At 36.4% G+C, this 19,172-nt stretch overlaps 1 protein-coding gene and 1 long non-coding RNA gene across 2 annotated transcripts; both read right to left on the reverse strand.

The window, feature by feature from the left end:
* Positions 1 to 15,789, reverse strand: LOC120338305 (dehydrogenase/reductase SDR family member 4-like). The gene is made up of 8 exons (XM_039406286.2): positions 15,573 to 15,789; positions 14,719 to 14,896; positions 1,906 to 1,983; positions 1,740 to 1,834; positions 1,284 to 1,375; positions 680 to 774; positions 524 to 579; positions 1 to 211 (listed from the first exon to the last, which is right to left on the reverse strand). Exons 1-8 carry the CDS (start codon positions 15,701 to 15,703, stop codon positions 97 to 99), a joined length of 840 nt encoding a protein of 279 aa, XP_039262220.2. The 5' UTR covers positions 15,704 to 15,789; the 3' UTR covers positions 1 to 96.
* Positions 15,790 to 15,867: 78 nt separating this feature from the next.
* On the reverse strand, positions 15,868 to 18,929 carry LOC144428285 (uncharacterized). The gene is made up of 3 exons (XR_013478244.1): positions 18,871 to 18,929; positions 18,638 to 18,782; positions 15,868 to 16,833 (listed from the first exon to the last, which is right to left on the reverse strand). It is a non-coding gene; the product is annotated as an uncharacterized LOC144428285 (long non-coding RNA).
* Positions 18,930 to 19,172: the final 243 nt, after the last annotated feature.

The following is a 19,172-nucleotide window of genomic DNA, read 5'->3' on the forward strand; positions in this document are numbered from 1 at the left end:
TATTGCAGAAATTGGAGATTGAGGATTAAGATTATAAAAATGATTTTAAATCAAAAGATAAATTAAAGTTTGCATATATCTACAAAAAATGTAACTTCAGAGTCTGGACTGAGCTCCTCCTGCTATAACAATCGTTTCTCCAGTTATAAAAGAAGCTTCTTCTGAGCATAGGAAAGAAACAATACCGGCACATTCATCTGGTTCACCAAGCCTGTAAAAATAGGAAGCGGAGTTGGCAAATATTCAATGACAACCTCTTAATCATTGTGTCGATATAAATATCCATGTATCAATCAAAATAAGGCGCAGTGAATTACATTTCCATTTCATGCATGCACACCACCCATCTCTTCAATAGTGAAGCGTAATCAACTTTTCCCCCAAAACACTCAACAAAACTTAAAAGCAACAACTGCTAGATTTTCAACTAGAAGCTGAAGAAAACCTGTGTGAAAGGCAATAAAGTATTGCTGCTGGTAGGTAAAACCTGTTGGAGTATATAAGAAAATGGCCGATATCTCACCTATTCATTGGGTTAGTTGATTCTATAATCTCTTTTTGCTCGGGTGAAGTCCACAGCTGCAAATATATAAAGCATGCATTCATACGACAAATTGAAGATTTGTTTTTAAATCAACTTAATCAACAAAACAATGGTAATGTATAAAAATATTATTACCGCTCCACTAAACTTTGTCTTGATGATGCCTGGTGCTATGCAGTTAACCCTAATATTATTTGGTGCCAGCTCACTCGAAAGAACCTTGTTCATACCTAGACAAAGAAGACAGACCAGATTGTAATAGGTTAGTGCAGGGGTGGGCAACTTCTCTAGTCGGCGGGCCAGATGTGGGAAAATAAAGTCCTCGCTGGGCCGGATTATAACATGAATAGTATTCAATATATTAATCGCATATTTATTCGCTAATGCAAGAAAGTAAATTATAAATCGCGTTTAAAGTAAAGTTCAAACTTTACTAAAATTAGAGACCAAAAACACATAATGAATTTATCATAATGTACCAAAAGTGTAATAATGTAATATCATAATGTACTGATGTACAGTCTGCGGGCCGGTCACAATCTCGTCGTGGGCCGGACCCGGCCCACGGGTCGTATGTTGCCCACCCCTGGGTTAGTGGAATGAATTTATCAAATCAATACATATTTAATGGCCTGGTATGGTTAACAATAAATTTAAAATGACTCTACTGAGGAGGCCTTTAAATTAATGGTGATTTGGATTATATATATGCATCCATGTTCCTGACATTCTTTCTTACCTAACAAAGCAGTCTTGCTTATTGAGTATGCTCCCAACATAGAAAATGGTACTAAACCACCGATCGATGACACCAATACAATTGAGCCTTTGCTAGACATAAAACAATACAATTTATCATAGATGTAAAGGTGAAAATCTGAAGCATAACTTTGATTTGCAATTAGAAAGATATGATTGAATCACATTATGAATTTTAATTATACTTTATGAACTTTACTGAGGATGAACATCCTATATTTATTTAACTGATAAATATTCAATGCAAAACTTTTGCAAACTAATTTAGTCTTGATTTGCAAAATCGCAATGATTTTTAGATTTTTATGTTTTCGATTCCTTCCAAACAAAAAACCATATATACAAACATTATCACAGTCAGCAAAACGGTTTAATAGTAGGCTTTACTGTTCAAACATATTGATTATATACAAGATTTTGTGAAAAAAAATTATACCCTCTTTTCTCCATATAAGGTGCTGCTTCTTTCACAAGCAAATATGCTGCTTTTACATTTATTTCCATGATTTTGTCAAATGCTTGCTCAGGTGTCTATAAAGTAAAGTTCTCAGTAAGAAAAAAAAAGTTGGAAACATATTATTGTATATAATCTATAAACTTACAGTGATCAATGTCCCAAAATAAGGGTTCACAGCTGCATTTGATACAAGAATGTCCAGACCACCAAAATCAGAAACAGCCTGTGAATAGGAAGAAATTTCAAACAGTGTATACCAGCAAAAGAAAATTATTAATATGCATTTTTTAGTGGTTAGAGGAAAGTAATTACCTTGTATTATACGGGTCTCATGTACTTTCTTACCTGAATAACTTCTAGTGGGCGTGGCGTAACAATTTTTGGATATATGATTCCTGACCCCCACCTGATGACGTCATCCAAAAATTACGTCACTGCGACGTCACAATAACGAAATACAGCTTGCCAAAGTATAGCGACGGTCTCCCGTAATGGCGCCTACGAGTATGTCAACAAGCTCAAACGTCAGCGACCTCTCTCTTATCGGGGTCGTTGTACAGAGCTCAAAATAAACAAGAATCACAAGCGACTAAATTGTCGCCAAGGAACGTTCACGATATCCCATTCTGACCAATTTCTGTCCAACAATAGCTCATGTATCGTGCTACAATCTAAAATAGAGCGTTATACGATACAACTCTAACCAAGGCTTTAGACAAGCAGAAAATACATGTTATTTTACGCAATGGTTGAAGTTGGGTACCACACACATAAAGACTTATTATTTTATGTCCAGCAATAGCTCATGTATTGTGCTACGATCTATTAATAGGGTGATATACGATACCGCTCTGAGCTAGGCTTTAGACAAACAGAAAGAACATTTAATTCACGCAATGATTGAGGTTAGGTGCCGCAGACATAAAGACTTGTTATTTAATATCCAGAGACTGATCATGTATTGGGCCACATTTTATTAATAGGACGTGGAACCCTTTCACTCTATGCAAGGCTTTAGACAAGCAGAAACCGACATATTAATTTGCCTTAGCGCAATGGATGTAGTTTCTTACCTCGATAACTTATACTTATCTTAGCGTAACAATTTTTGCATATATCATTCCTGACCCTCACCTGACTTCGTCATCCAAAAATTACGTCAATGCGATGTCACAATAACGAAATCGAGCTTGCCCAATAATAGCGACCATAATGCAATCGTGATAAATACGCCTGTGTGTCCGGTATGGGTGTAGTTTCGTACCTCAATAACTTCTAGTTAACTTAGCGTAACAATTTTTGCACGTAATATTCCTGACCCTCACCTGATTTAATCATCAAAAAATTACGTCAATACGACGTCACAATAACGAAATAGAGCTTGCCTAATAATAGCGACGATTACTGGTAATGCCACCTATGGATGTAGTTTCTTACCTCAATAACTTTTAATTATCTTAGCGTAACAATTTTTGCATATAATATTTCTGACCCTCACCTGACTTCATCATCCAAAAATTACGTCAATGCGACTTCACAATAACGAAATAGAGCTTGCCTAATAATAGCGACCATAATGCAATTGTGTTAAATACGCCTGTCTGTCCGCTATGGGTGTAGTTTCATACCTCAATACCTTCTATTAGGCTTAGCGTAACAATTTTTGTATATATGATTCCTGACCCTCACCTGACTTCGTCATCCAAAAATTACGTCACTGCAACGTCACAATCACGAAATAACGCTTGCCCAATAATAGCGACGATTACTAGTAATGCCACCTATGAATGTAGTTTCTTACCTCAATAACTTATACTTATCTTAGCGTAACAATTTTTGCATATAATATTCCTGACCCTCACCTGACTTCGTCATCCAAAAATCATGTCACTGCGACTTCACAATAACGAAATAGAGCTTGCCTAATAATAGCGACCATAATGCAATCGTGATAAATACGCATGTGTGTACGCTATGGGTGTAATTTCTTACCTCAATAACTTCTAGTTAACTTAGCGTAACAATTTTTGCATATATCATTCCTGACCTTCACCTGACTTCGTCATCTAAAAATTACGTCACTGCAACGTCATAATCACGAAATAACGCTTGCCCAATAATAGCGACGATTACTAGTAATGCCACCTATGGATGTAGTTTCTTACCTCAATAACTTCTAGTTAACTTAGCGTAACTATTTTTGCACATAATATTCCTGACCCTGCCCTGACTTTGTCATCCAAAAACTACGTCAATGCGAATTCACAATAACGAAATAGAGCTTGCCTAATAATAGCGACCATAATGCAATCGTGATAAATACGCCTGTGTGTCCGGTATGGGTGTAGTTTCGTACCTCAATAACTTCTAGTTAACTTAGCGTAACAATTTTTGCACGTAATATTCCTGACCCTCACCTGATTTAATCATCAAAAAATTACGTCAATACGACGTCACAATAACGAAATAGAGCTTGCCTAATAATAGCGACGATTACTGGTAATGCCACCTATGGATGTAGTTTCTTACCTCAATAACTTTTAATTATCTTAGCGTAACAATTTTTGCATATAATATTTCTGACCCTCACCTGACTTCATCATCCAAAAATTACGTCAATGCGACTTCACAATAACGAAATAGAGCTTGCCTAATAATAGCGACCATAATGCAATTGTGTTAAATACGCCTGTCTGTCCGCTATGGGTGTAGTTTCATACCTCAATACCTTCTATTAGGCTTAGCGTAACAATTTTTGTATATATGATTCCTGACCCTCACCTGACTTCGTCATCCAAAAATTACGTCACTGCAACGTCACAATCACGAAATAACGCTTGCCCAATAATAGCGACGATTACTAGTAATGCCACCTATGAATGTAGTTTCTTACCTCAATAACTTATACTTATCTTAGCGTAACAATTTTTGCATATAATATTCCTGACCCTCACCTGACTTCGTCATCCAAAAATCATGTCACTGCGACTTCACAATAACGAAATAGAGCTTGCCTAATAATAGCGACCATAATGCAATCGTGATAAATACGCATGTGTGTACGCTATGGGTGTAATTTCTTACCTCAATAACTTCTAGTTAACTTAGCGTAACAATTTTTGCATATATCATTCCTGACCTTCACCTGACTTCGTCATCTAAAAATTACGTCACTGCAACGTCACAATCACGAAATAACGCTTGCCCAATAATAGCGACGATTACTAGTAATGCCACCTATGGATGTAGTTTCTTACCTCAATAACTTCTAGTTAACTTAGCGTAACTATTTTTGCACATAATATTCCTGACCCTGCCCTGACTTTGTCATCCAAAAACTACGTCAATGCGAATTCACAATAACGAAATAGAGCTTGCCTAATAATAGCGACCATAATGCAATCGTGATAAATACGCCTGTGTGTCCGCTATGGGTGTAGTTTCGTACCTCAATAACTTCTATTAGGCTTAGCGTAAAAATTTTGGTATATAAGATTCCTGACCCTCACCCGACTTCGTCATCCAATAATTACGTCACTGCAACGTCACAATCACGAAATAACGCTTGCCCAATAATAGCGACGTTATTCGTAATGGCACCTATGGATGTAGTTTCTTACCTCCATAACTTCTAGTTAACTTAGCGTAACAATTTTTGCATATAATATTCCTGACCCTCACCTGACTTCGTCATCCAAAAATTATGTCACTGCGACTTCACAATAACGAAATAGAGCTTGCCTAATAATAGCGACCATAATGCAATCGTGATAAATACGCCTGTGTGTCCGCTATGGGTGTAGTTTCTTACCTCAATAACTTCTAGTTAACTTAGCGTAACAATTTTTGCATATAATATTCCTGACCCTCACCTGACTTCGTCATCAAAAAATTACGTCAATGCGAATTCACAATAACGAAATAGAGCTTGCCTGATAATAGCGACCATAATGCAATCGTGATAAATACGCCTGTGTGTCCGCTATGGGTGTAGTTTCTTACCTCAATAACTTCTAGTTAACTTAGCGTAACAATTTTTGCATATATCATTCCTGACCCTCACCTGACTTCGTCATCCAAAAATTACGCCACTGCGACGTCACAATAACGAAATAGAGCTGATCACCCTCAATGGCGTCGTCGATTATGTTAACAAACTCAATGAGGCCCGCCACCTCACGACCACACACACCTAAAGATTTGGTATTTTATATTATCCAGCAACAGGTTATGCATTGTGCTGTTAGTTATTATTAGGGCGTTTTACGATAGTACTCTATGTGAGGCTTTAGACAAGCAGAAAGAACATATTAATTCACGCAATGGTTGAAGTTGGATACCACACACATAAAGATTTGTTATTTTATGCCCAGCGATAGATTATGTAATGTGCTACAATCTACTAATAGGGCGGTATACGATATCACTCCAAGCAAGTCTTTAAACAAGCAGAAGCGGACATATTGATTTAAGTTCACGTTGTCCGTGTAGTTTCCTATGTCCATAACTTCATTTTGTCGTAAGTCGATACAATTTCGAGTTACGTTGAGCACAACTAAATTTTACTAGACAGATAAATCGTTATACGCTGAAAAGTCAACTTTTTTAATGTTCGGGAAGAAAGACAATCGTCTCGAATGTGGGACACACTGTGCAAGTGTAAGACAAGCATGTAATCACGGAGATTGATTCGGAAATTTCGAATTTTAACCCCGCCTCATTTAAAGATCCTTCCTGCATGCACTATCGCCTGCTAGTTCTCTGATACATCTCTGTTAGAGTCATTTTCTAACACGTAGTGGGATTACCGTATATTTTTTATTGTCCCAAAAACTATTTATATTTTCAAGTTGATTTCGCAATAAAAGCAATATTGAAATCCGGTCATTCTATATTTAATTTAGCAGTCTGTATTAATAAACTGAAGAATAATACGGTAAATCAACCCGGAAAAAGTACCAATTAGGTCTGATGATCGCCAGATAGACTATATCTAAATCCATTTCTTTGATGTACCCGTTTACAACAAAAACCATCGGCTTAAGATCCTTCAAATGTTAATACCACTACAATGTTTCCAGAACTTTTTCATCTTGCGGTTCACTAACAGCGAAATATTAAGAAAAATGTTTTCTGTTCTCATACCGATCTTTGAACACTCGCTCGCTAAAATTGGTTAACAGAAATTTGACATAGTGGAGGAAGTGGTATAGTATTTGATCTCCAAGTAATTCAGGGGAAATGTGAAAAAGGATGAAAGAGGATCATATTTATAGGCTCTTCAATTTTCTAACTGTTGAAATTTGGAATGGATTCGACTTCAAGCGCAAACGATAATTAAGCATTCGTTCACGTGGGACGTGGATTCAGAACGTGGGTGTTCTATAAAATTATAGCGCTTTTCAAAATTGAAATAGGCACCAAACAAAGCCAAATTTTAATCAGAACAAGTAAAATGGCTATGTCATAGTCGCGCAGAGAAATGGGAGTAAAATGGAAATCACAAATACAGCACACATTAAAGTAGTGCATAATTATTCACACGTCTGTCTCAAATATTTTCATTGTCCTTTTAGAGAATCTGAGTACCCTGTGCCAAAAGTCTCCCGAATCCGACTATAGGGATAGAATGTCAAGATCCGTAAAATATTTGCCTTTGTATATGTGGCACTACACTCATTGGGGGACCGTAAATTAATATGCCTGTTTCTTATCCAAAGTCTTAGTCCGGCAGATAAGGGGACCTTTTTGGCCCAAGTTTGATTTCAGACATAAAGTTTTTTTTATTTGTGATTATTCATCTTGGGGTCATTGCCCATCATTTCTACATGGGTGTGGCGTTTGCAGCCTTGAGCACTTTTTTACGGCTCGATATTTGTATTAGTGTTTTTTGTCAAATCTGTGCATCATAATGACGCACAACCTGAAGCATAGCCTGTTACAATACTATGTTCAGGTTGTGCGCAATCTTGGTGCACAAACTACGCAAGCACCAAATTTACTAGGAAATAAAATCGATATCTTCTAGGTATTTGTTGAGCCCAGCTTTGGGTCGCGACCCATATACAGTATATGGAAATACTGTCGAAACATACGCGTAAAATAAAGAGTACTATTTCAAAATACCCGTTTTTTGTTGCAATTAACAGTACAAGCCTGCTAATATAGTCGCCAGTGGTTCAAGTGGATATATACCCAGTGGAGAACAGTCAATTATTTGTTGGCGAGAATTGTTATGCAGCGGGATGATCACGACGACGCAGTGAAAGATAATGATATCACGAGAACAAGAATGAGAAAATTGCTACATTTTATGATATATCCCTGGGAAAGAATGTAGTTCATTCTTATGTTCCATGCCAATGCTTTTCAAACTACCAGAGACTCTCAACACTTTTGCTTCTTCTCTTCTATAAAAATACATTGTTATTATGTATTCGCATTTCCATCTGTTTGTTCGTGCTCCCAGATAACCGATCAGCGCCTCCAAGGAGGACGGGGTCCCCTTTCAAGAAACCCTGTCATAAACTAAAAGAGGCGACCGTGCTTCTCTTGCCTGTTGTCATGCTGTCCCTGGAATTCAGCTACAACAAAAATTTCACGAAAACGGATTTTTAAATTTTATGATTTTATTAATATTCTCAACAATGAATGATATACGGGTGGTAAAATGCCAAGTTATTCCAACAACATGATCATGTTTTGCAATTTACAACCAATATTTTGTATGTAACTTTGTTTGACAGAGCCCCAAGAGCTCTAACTACAAATATCAAAAATGTGAGGCTAAAATAGTCACACTACAACATTGTCAAATGTGCTGTATTTACGATAGATAACAGGTTTACCAAAAAGAATTACATGCAAAATGGTAAAATAAAGATCAATTCAGCAATATCTACTTGGTGATATTCATCTGTTGATGATTTTATGTGTTTGTTTCGGAAGTTTAATAACAGAAGTAATTGTGGTTGTTGGGGATGTTTTAAAAAAGGTTGCATGGAAAAAAGTTTTCACAAAATGTCAAGGTTTGATAGTAGTAGAGAAGTAGAAAAAATACTCCCATGTTTGTTTTTCCATTTGATAACCACGCCACAGAACTTCCCCGATAAGTATACGCAGCAATTGCGAGAGGCAGAAATGCTAAGATGGGATTTCATCGCATTACAAACCAATATTAGCAATTCTTATATATATTCGCGCATTAACATCTGAACAGCGTGGAAAAGATTGTACCCATCTACACACTTTAAGAACTATGTCAGATGAGCGTCATATTATCGAATATCAGTAAAGGAATAGTTCAATGGGAAAAGACATATAAGGCGGAACTTTCAGTAGTATGCAATCAAATAATCTTATTGTAGAATATATATTTAAAAACATTTTGTCACGCCAACTGCAGTCCGAAACTTTTTGTCTCTGGCTGAGCTTAGATACCAATTGGCACTCATGTAAACTGGTAAGACTGTAAGAGGCACACGATGGAGCAGATACTAAGAGTATCCATCCCCTAGCTGTCATTTGAGTGGGTACTGCTGTTTTTATTGCAGATGTTACTGATCTTTTTGTATTAAAGATTTACTGGCATCACCGATTTAAGGATGTTGGAAACCAACCCGCAATATTACAAAACTTACTTTCAACACGCGGTTTGAATGAATGAAAAAGCTGAAACTAGTATTCTTTAGAACAGCATACAAATTCTATGGAATGAAATCATACACAAAAGCTCGTCAAAAACCTATAGCTCAATAATCAAATGGAATTTGATGCATGTGCGCGTTACCACGTACAACCGAAGCACGCAGGAAAATGCGTGTGATGTACTAGTATTCAAAACGTTTGACTCAACTATGTTGGCATAACAGGTGCACATCTCGGTTTCGCATACGCATACCTTCTATCTCCACAAGGATATATTAATTTTGCCAAAGTCAATGCAGCACTGAAAGGTTGCGGTTCTTCCAAAAGAAAACACGTTACACATCTTTAGATACCAGTGGATGGTATTACATGGCCTTGTTCGGAGTGAAAGACGAGGTCAAATATTCCAATCCAATTCAACTAATAAAATATTTCACAAGTCCCTAAGCTTAAACTAGGAAAACGAAATGCCAGATGTAGTTTGAAGAGCGCAATAGAAAGTGGCTAGATGCTGTCGATGGATCTTGGCTTGTATTAGTGAAATAAACTACCATTTATTCTACTAAAATTGAATTTCTGACATTGTAAGGAGATTCAATGTTACTATGTATGCAAACCTAAACCATGTAGTTATGAAATGATTGTTTTTAACAAAAAGGCGCTCTTGAAGTATTTGTACCAAGATGGCGCACAACCTGAACTCAACCTGTGTGGTTACCAGGTTAGGGTTCAGGATGTGCGTCATCTTGGACCGAATACTTTAAATCCACTTAAAAAAAATTGCTCAACATTACTCCACACCCACCTGGGTATCATTATATATGTCACATACATTATATCTAAGCAACAAAAAAAAACTTTATGTCCCAAAACAATGTTAAGGCCCGATTCTGCCGGACTATCTTATCCAAAATGTATAGTTTACAAAAAACAAATTAAAATATAAACCTCACTGATAAATGGTGGCACAATACAAAATACACCCATATAATGTGGACGTAAATTAATATGTCCGTTTCTGCTTGTCTAAAGCCCTGCTTAGAGTGATATCGTGTAACGCCATATTAATATATTGTAGCCCAATACATGATCTATGGCTGGACATAAAATAACAAGTCCCTCCTTATGTGTGTGTGGTAGGGAGGCCGCTGCCCTCACTGAGTTTGTTAACGTAGTCGCAGACGCCATTACGGGTCATCAGCTCTATTTTGTTACTGTGACGTCGCATTGGCGTAATTTTTTGATGACGAAGTCAGGTGAGGGTCAGGAATATTATATGCAAAAATTGTTACGCTAAGTTAACTATAGGTAATTGAGGTACGAAACTGCATCCATAGGTGTCATTACGAATATCGTCGCTATTATTGTGCAAGCCGTATTTCGTGATTGTGACGTTTCTGTGACGTACTTTTTGGATGACGAAGTCAGGTGAGGGTCAGCAATGATATATGCAAAAATTGTTACGCTAAGTTAACTAGAAGTTATGGAGGTAGGAAACTACATCCATAGGTGCCATTACGAATAACGTCGCTATTATTGGGCAAGCGTTATTTCGTGATTGTGACGTTGCAGTGACGTAATTTTTGGATGACGAAGTCAGATGAGGGTCAGGAATCATATATACAAAAATTGTTACGCTAAGCCTAACAGAAGGTATTGAGGTATGAAACTACACTCATAGCGGACAGACAGGCGTATTTATCACGATTGCATTATGGTCGCTATTATTAGGCAAGCTCTATTTCGTTATTGTGAATTCGCATTGACGTAATTTTTTGATGACGAAGTCAGGTGAGGGTCAGGAATATTATATGCAAAAATTGTTACGCTAAGTTAACTAGAAGTTATTGAGGTAAGAAACTACACCCATAGCGGACACACAGGCGTATTTATCACGATTGCATTATGGTCGCTATTATCAGGCAAGCTCTATTTCGTTATTGTGAATTCGCATTGACGTAATTTTTTGATGACGAAGTCAGGCGAGGGTCAGGAATATTATATGCAAAAATTGTTACGCTAAGTTAACTAGAAGTTATTGAGGTAAGAAACTACACCCATAGCGGACACACAGGCGTATTTATCACGATTGCATTATGGTCGCTAATATCAGGCAAGCTCTATTTCGTTATTGTGAATTCGCATTGACGTAATTTTTTGATGACGAAGTCAGGTGAGGGTCAGGAATATTATATGCAAAAATTGTTACGCTAAGATAAGTATAAGTTATTGAGGTAAGAAACTACATTCATAGGTGGCATTACTAGTAATCGTCGCTATTATTGGGCAAGCGTTATTTCGTGATTGTGACGTTGCAGTGACGTAATTTTTAGATGACGAAGTCAGGTGAAGGTCAGGAATGATATATGCAAAAATTGTTACGCTAAGTTAACTAGAAGTTATTGAGGTAAGAAATTACACCCATAGCGTACACACATGCGTATTTATCACGATTGCATTATGGTCGCTATTATTAGGCAAGCTCTATTTCGTTATTGTGAAGTCGCAGTGACATGATTTTTGGATGACGAAGTCAGGTGAGGGTCAGGAATATTATATGCAAAAATTGTTACGCTAAGATAAGTATAAGTTATTGAGGTAAGAAACTACATTCATAGGTGGCATTACTAGTAATCGTCGCTATTATTGGGCAAGCGTTATTTCGTGATTGTGACGTTGCAGTGACGTAATTTTTGGATGACGAAGTCAGGTGAGGGTCAGGAATCATATATACAAAAATTGTTACGCTAAGCCTAATAGAAGGTATTGAGGTATGAAACTACACCCATAGCGGACAGACAGGCGTATTTAACACAATTGCATTATGGTCGCTATTATTAGGCAAGCTCTATTTCGTTATTGTGAAGTCGCATTGACGTAATTTTTGGATGATGAAGTCAGGTGAGGGTCAGAAATATTATATGCAAAAATTGTTACGCTAAGATAATTAAAAGTTATTGAGGTAAGAAACTACATCCATAGGTGGCATTACCAGTAATCGTCGCTATTATTAGGCAAGCTCTATTTCGTTATTGTGACGTCGTATTGACGTAATTTTTTGATGATTAAATCAGGTGAGGGTCAGGAATATTACGTGCAAAAATTGTTACGCTAAGTTAACTAGAAGTTATTGAGGTACGAAACTACACCCATACCGGACACACAGGCGTATTTATCACGATTGCATTATGGTCGCTATTATTAGGCAAGCTCTATTTCGTTATTGTGAATTCGCATTGACGTAGTTTTTGGATGACAAAGTCAGGGCAGGGTCAGGAATATTATGTGCAAAAATAGTTACGCTAAGTTAACTAGAAGTTATTGAGGTAAGAAACTACATCCATAGGTGGCATTACTAGTAATCGTCGCTATTATTGGGCAAGCGTTATTTCGTGATTATGACGTTGCAGTGACGTAATTTTTAGATGACGAAGTCAGGTGAAGGTCAGGAATGATATATGCAAAAATTGTTACGCTAAGTTAACTAGAAGTTATTGAGGTAAGAAACTACACCCATAGCGGACACACAGGCGTATTTATCACGATTGCATTATGGTCGCTATTATTAGGCAAGCTCTATTTCGTTATTGTGAAGTCGCAGTGACATGATTTTTGGATGACGAAGTCAGGTGAGGGTCAGGAATATTATATGCAAAAATTGTTACGCTAAGATAAGTATAAGTTATTGAGGTAAGAAACTACATTCATAGGTGGCATTACTAGTAATCGTCGCTATTATTGGGCAAGCGTTATTTCGTGATTGTGACGTTGCAGTGACGTAATTTTTGGATGACGAAGTCAGGTGAGGGTCAGGAATCATATATACAAAAATTGTTACGCTAAGCCTAATAGAAGGTATTGAGGTATGAAACTACACCCATAGCGGACAGACAGGCGTATTTAACACAATTGCATTATGGTCGCTATTATTAGGCAAGCTCTATTTCGTTATTGTGAAGTCGCATTGACGTAATTTTTGGATGATGAAGTCAGGTGAGGGTCAGAAATATTATATGCAAAAATTGTTACGCTAAGATAATTAAAAGTTATTGAGGTAAGAAACTACATCCATAGGTGGCATTACCAGTAATCGTCGCTATTATTAGGCAAGCTCTATTTCGTTATTGTGACGTCGTATTGACGTAATTTTTTGATGATTAAATCAGGTGAGGGTCAGGAATATTACGTGCAAAAATTGTTACGCTAAGTTAACTAGAAGTTATTGAGGTACGAAACTACACCCATACCGGACACACAGGCGTATTTATCACGATTGCATTATGGTCGCTATTATTGGGCAAGCTCGATTTCGTTATTGTGACATCGCATTGACGTAATTTTTGGATGACGAAGTCAGGTGAGGGTCAGGAATGATATATGCAAAAATTGTTACGCTAAGATAAGTATAAGTTATCGAGGTAAGAAACTACATCCATTGCGCTAAGGCAAATTAATATGTCGGTTTCTGCTTGTCTAAAGCCTTGCATAGAGTGAAAGGGTTCCACGTCCTATTAATAAAATGTGGCCCAATACATGATCAGTCTCTGGATATTAAATAACAAGTCTTTATGTCTGCGGCACCTAACCTCAATCATTGCGTGAATTAAATGTTCTTTCTGTTTGTCTAAAGCCTAGCTCAGAGCGGTATCGTATATCACCCTATTAATAGATCGTAGCACAATACATGAGCTATTGCTGGACATAAAATAATAAGTCTTTATGTGTGTGGTACCCAACTTCAACCATTGCGTAAAATAACATGTATTTTCTGCTTGTCTAAAGCCTTGGTTAGAGTTGTATCGTATAACGCTCTATTTTAGATTGTAGCACGATACATGAGCTATTGTTGGACAGAAATTGGTCAGAATGGGATATCGTGAACGTTCCTTGGCGACAATTTAGTCGCTTGTGATTCTTGTTTATTTTGAGCTCTGTACAACGACCCCGATAAGAGAGAGGTCGCTGACGTTTGAGCTTGTTGACATACTCGTAGGCGCCATTACGGGAGACCGTCGCTATACTTTGGCAAGCTGTATTTCGTTATTGTGACGTCGCAGTGACGTAATTTTTGGATGACGTCATCAGGTGGGGGTCAGGAATCATATATCCAAAAATTGTTACGCCACGCCCACTAGAAGTTATTCAGGTAAGAAAGTACATGAGACCCGTATTATACACTATGACCAAGGTAGAATGTTTCATGATGGCAGATATAATCAAAACCCCTACCATATATGGATAGTCTTGAGTTTTCCAACCTCATGCTTATATTTCAGAACTGTTTATTTTTACGATAAAAATCAATTTTTACTTTTTCAAAAAGAGCTTTTCTGTGGTCACCGTTACCAACATGACAAACCATTCCAGAAACACTCAGATTTTCTGCTTTTAATTCCTGTAATGCTTTGTCAACATTTTTCTGCTTTCGACTGCTGATAACAACATGTGCACCATCTTTTCCTAGTTTCTTGGCAATTGCAAGACCAATTCTAAACAAAAAAATAATAACTAAACCTGTAAGTATAGTAATTGTATTTTAATTTTACTCTTCAGTCAATAGTCAAGATGGCAATATCATATCTATTGAAAGTATTATTTGTTATACCAATTCAACTAAAGCAAATTTTGTCCTGTCAAAGCAAAAGATGTCACACTCACAGTGCTAAGCATTATTGCATGATAACATTACTGAACACTGACAGTGCAAACATGAGTAGGCCATTATGTTTGAATTGATCTGGGTGCAACTTTATAAAACCAAATGCAGAAATACCTGCCAATTCATTCACTTTATATTACAGTATTGGGCATACAGGCATAGCAGTAGTAGTATACTATAAAAGCCCAAAACTACTGCAATGTGACACCATTTTCAGACTTTACACCTATTTTTCCATGTCTCTCATCAAGTTACCAGTCAGGTTTGGCCGGTGAGGAATTAAGATAAACTCTCACACATGATTAACCCCCTTCAGCCTTGGTCCTGGAACCTGCTACGGTAATCCACGCAGTGTAACTCCAATTTTACTGTGTTGATCGGCAATCAAATGATCAGACATTTTATGCATTTATAATTTAAACTACCCAGTCGATAGTTACCGTACGGTACCGTACCGGTATGGAGCTACTAATATGGTACCGGTATGCAGGTATTCCTATATTCACCCCTCGGTAGATGCTGTGACAACCGCAACTTTGCCGTCAAGTTTTCCCATGCTTCTTGATTGAACTGCAATCAGCCGTTTATTAGTTTTCAGCAAAGATGATGCGACACAATTTTTGAACACCTGCAGCATAACTGCATACGACCAAGTCTTTACTATACTATCTTGCCTGTAAACCAGCGGAGTTTATAAGCAAAATTAATGATCAACGAATTTACCGTTCGTTGACGATGCGGTTACTTGTTTGAACTTTTGAACTTACACATCGTGTGGTGTGACTCATCGTTATTTTACACCAATGACATTAAACAACATGATAGGCAACTCTGACGTCACTCCATAAGACTACATGCGAAAGATTGTATTTCATGATACGCTCCAATGCACATATTTCTCGTCGCCTTTCGCGACGGTTTTCCGCTTGCTTTTGCTACTCGGCGTCTTCTTTACGTGTAGTACCTGCCTTTTTGCGCCTGTAACGAAAGAAAATAATCTCTATATCTGAGAAGTTTTGCTCATTTGGAAAGCTGGAATGGCAGACAAGCTGTAAAGAGTAATTCTGAACATCATAGACGTTTTTTTATCAGAGAATATTACAAACGCGATAGCGTAAAGATTTGTGTGAAACATTTTGCAGATAATGACAAAGTTCAAAGTTAGTAATTTTAATGTTTGCGCTTAAACATTGAAATTTCATTTAAAGAGGGTGTCATACAAAACAGCAAAACTGTTTTTACTTCTCTTAAAGGTGCTGTGATACAATTCCATAACACAAAGTTTGCACCTATCGAACTTGTTTTAGTAGGTGAATTTATTAGACATATCACATATTCAGTTAATCGTAGGTAACATTACTGGTACATAATGCCTCGTAGATAGGTTTGTGTCTAAATTTAGGAATTTAGCTCATAGCCCGCTAATTAATATTATCTTCTATGCAGGAGATTGCAGGGCTGATTCAACTTGCAGCCTTACCAATCACCTGACGATGCTCATTTAGTTTGTCTCGAGCAAGTCTTCTTGAAAGACTTGTGTGAATGGAAACTACCTATATGTTTTGCCTTCCTCGGATTTTAGAAGACAAATTCAATCTGAGGAATTTTGCATATAATTCTCATTGATTGTTGGCTGTTTATAATTCCTATTAAATGTGAATTCTGATTATATCAAAGAGTTAAACATTTTTTACGTAATTTACGGGCACTTTTTTCTTGTCAATACTCCAAGCTGAGGTAATAAGCAAGACAATACATTCATGTCATCTGCAAGCAAAATATACACACTAATTAAAAGTTTGACACATTGAGATAATACATCATGACAGAAAATACAAAGATACAGTATGTATGACCATCACATGGTAATTAAAATTAAAAAAAAATTAATAGAGGCTGTGGAGTATGAAAAGTTCAAGACAAAGAAAAGAACAAAAGTTCATAGCTCATGAACTCTCAATTCTGCCTCCATTGCTTTGTGAAGGCCAATATATTCCGAGTGGCTGAATTGGTTTACCTTTATGATAGCAACGGTTTTGTATTTAATATAGCGAGATTTTTTTTCAATTTAATTGAAGTGATATCATTTCCCAAAGCAATGCTTGAATCGTCTAGAATAGATCAGTGGTGTCAAACTCATGGGTTTCGAGAGCCGCATTGCATGTTGGAAATTGTAAAAAGAGCCGCAACCAGTTTTTGATAATGTATACTCGCGAGATATTTTTCAGATAGTTTTAGTTTGTGACATATATTGTGATGCAACTAATCAGTTGGATTAAGTTTTATTATTTTCTTTAATTTCAAATGCAATTACATATTAATATTTGCATTCCACTATTATTGCAAGTTACTGTATTTATTACAAAAAATCATAAAATTCCATGTACAACCATCAAAATCATTTTTGAACAAGCCTTGGTTAAGGAAAGAATAATATATACACTAAAAATGACTTAATCTAAATATATGAACCTAAAATTAACAAAAATACTACAGTATAAACTCAATGTTTTTTTAATTACATTTGTCCTGACGTTTGGCATCTTCTTTGTGTCACCAGCATACTAAGGCCAGGCTGAAATGATTTTATAGTACCAACTCTAACTAACGAGGTCACATGATCATGGGTTAATCTGTATCTTTGCAAAAGTTTAATTAATTCCAGTAATGCAAAAAAGTTACTTTTATCATTTCATGTATAGATCAGTAAAAAAACAAATGACAGATTTTTTCGTCAAGACATTTCACGCTACATTGCATGGCATAGGATTGCTTGAATTATTATTGATATTGATTTTTAGTAACTAAGTCGTTGTATATTTATATTAATATACAAACACATGGAAATTTTCTGTTCGGAGTTGGTCTTCGAATTTGTCATATTGACTGCTGAGCTTATTGTGTTTTTCATTGTACTGATGGAAATATGACAAATTAAACAATGTGCTTCAGAATTTTGTGAAATGCAGAAATATTGCAACTCCCATTTTCTTCGAAAATGCCACCTTCTTCGTGTACTTTAATTTAATCACTCAAGTGTTTTATTCAGTATTCTTTTGCTAGCTTGATGTGTATTCTTAATTGAGTCAAAATGTGAACAAAAAAAAATTAACTTTCTACAACTACTTTCAGTAAATTGTTTTCTGTGTGAATATTCAATTTCACTTTAAAAGGTTTGAAAAATCTTTTACATTTAAATAAAAAAAATTCCAAAATACTATTACAATTATTGTTAAGCGTTCGAGGGCCGCACTGGAAGTTCTCTGGGGCCGCGAGTTTGACATCCCTGGTCTAGATTGAAGTTGTCCAAAATATATAACATTATTTTATCATGAATCATGATTATACCCTTTTCTGAATTTCTTCTATAGTACTACCAAAATTTGATGAACCAAATATAACACAGGTGTAGTCAGTGAACCGTAATCCTCATTTTTCAAAGCTGTTTTAAGTATGTCTGGCATATTTTGTGCCTTTTTACAAAGAAGACCGCTTATGCAATCTTACGCTTTGGAATTTTTAGTTATTTCCCTCAAGCCCTGCAGGATGTAGGGGCCATACACAACTTTACCGGAGGGTCAAATGTCTTTGCATTCCTCCATAGGTTGTTCTTCTATTGCAAACATTTATGGAGTATTCTAATCATATTTCTTGGAATCAAACTGTCACTGATATGTCGCCAGACTTCTGATATCTCCCCTTCAGCTACAGTTGTCCTGTGAATAAATAATAGGAAATTGAGGTTAGACGAATAGTTGAAAGTTTTGTTTTATGTCGGCCTAATTTCTTGCTTGATATACTCACTATTATTGCTATTGCCTCTTGTGCTGCAGGAGTCTCACAATGCCTAGACAGGTCTGTCCGCAACTTTCACATCTGTTGGAGAGGAGATGTATTAATTTTCGTTAAGAATATATAAAGCAGTCTATATGATTCAGAATGAAAAAGCTAATAAATCCAATATCTCATGTTTTTTGTAAAAAATGTTTTACTGAATTTGGTATATAAACCAACTAATAAAGGGGTTTAGTCAGAAAATTATAAGCATTCGTGGCTCCAAATACTTGAGAGATCAGACTATACAATATGGACCGGTATGAGTGAAA

The sequence above is a fragment of the Styela clava genome, chromosome 10 (genome assembly GCF_964204865.1).
Source record: "Styela clava chromosome 10, kaStyClav1.hap1.2, whole genome shotgun sequence".
NCBI classification, from domain to species: domain Eukaryota; kingdom Metazoa; phylum Chordata; class Ascidiacea; order Stolidobranchia; family Styelidae; genus Styela; species Styela clava.

What these genes read in the sequence shown, in the direction of transcription:
- LOC120338305 (XM_039406286.2), bottom strand. Translation starts at nt 15,703, where the DNA reads ATGCTGCAGGTGTTCAAAAATTGTGTCGCATCATCTTTGCTGAAAACT. An exon ending in ATTTTGGGACATTGATCACT is followed by an intron (nt 1,835 to 1,905) that starts GTAAGTTTATAG and finishes TTTACTTTATAG; the next exon opens with ACACCTGAGCAAGCATTTGA. An exon ending in AGACAAAGTTTAGTGGAGCG is followed by an intron (nt 580 to 679) that starts GTAATAATATTT and finishes ATATATTTGCAG; the next exon opens with CTGTGGACTTCACCCGAGCA.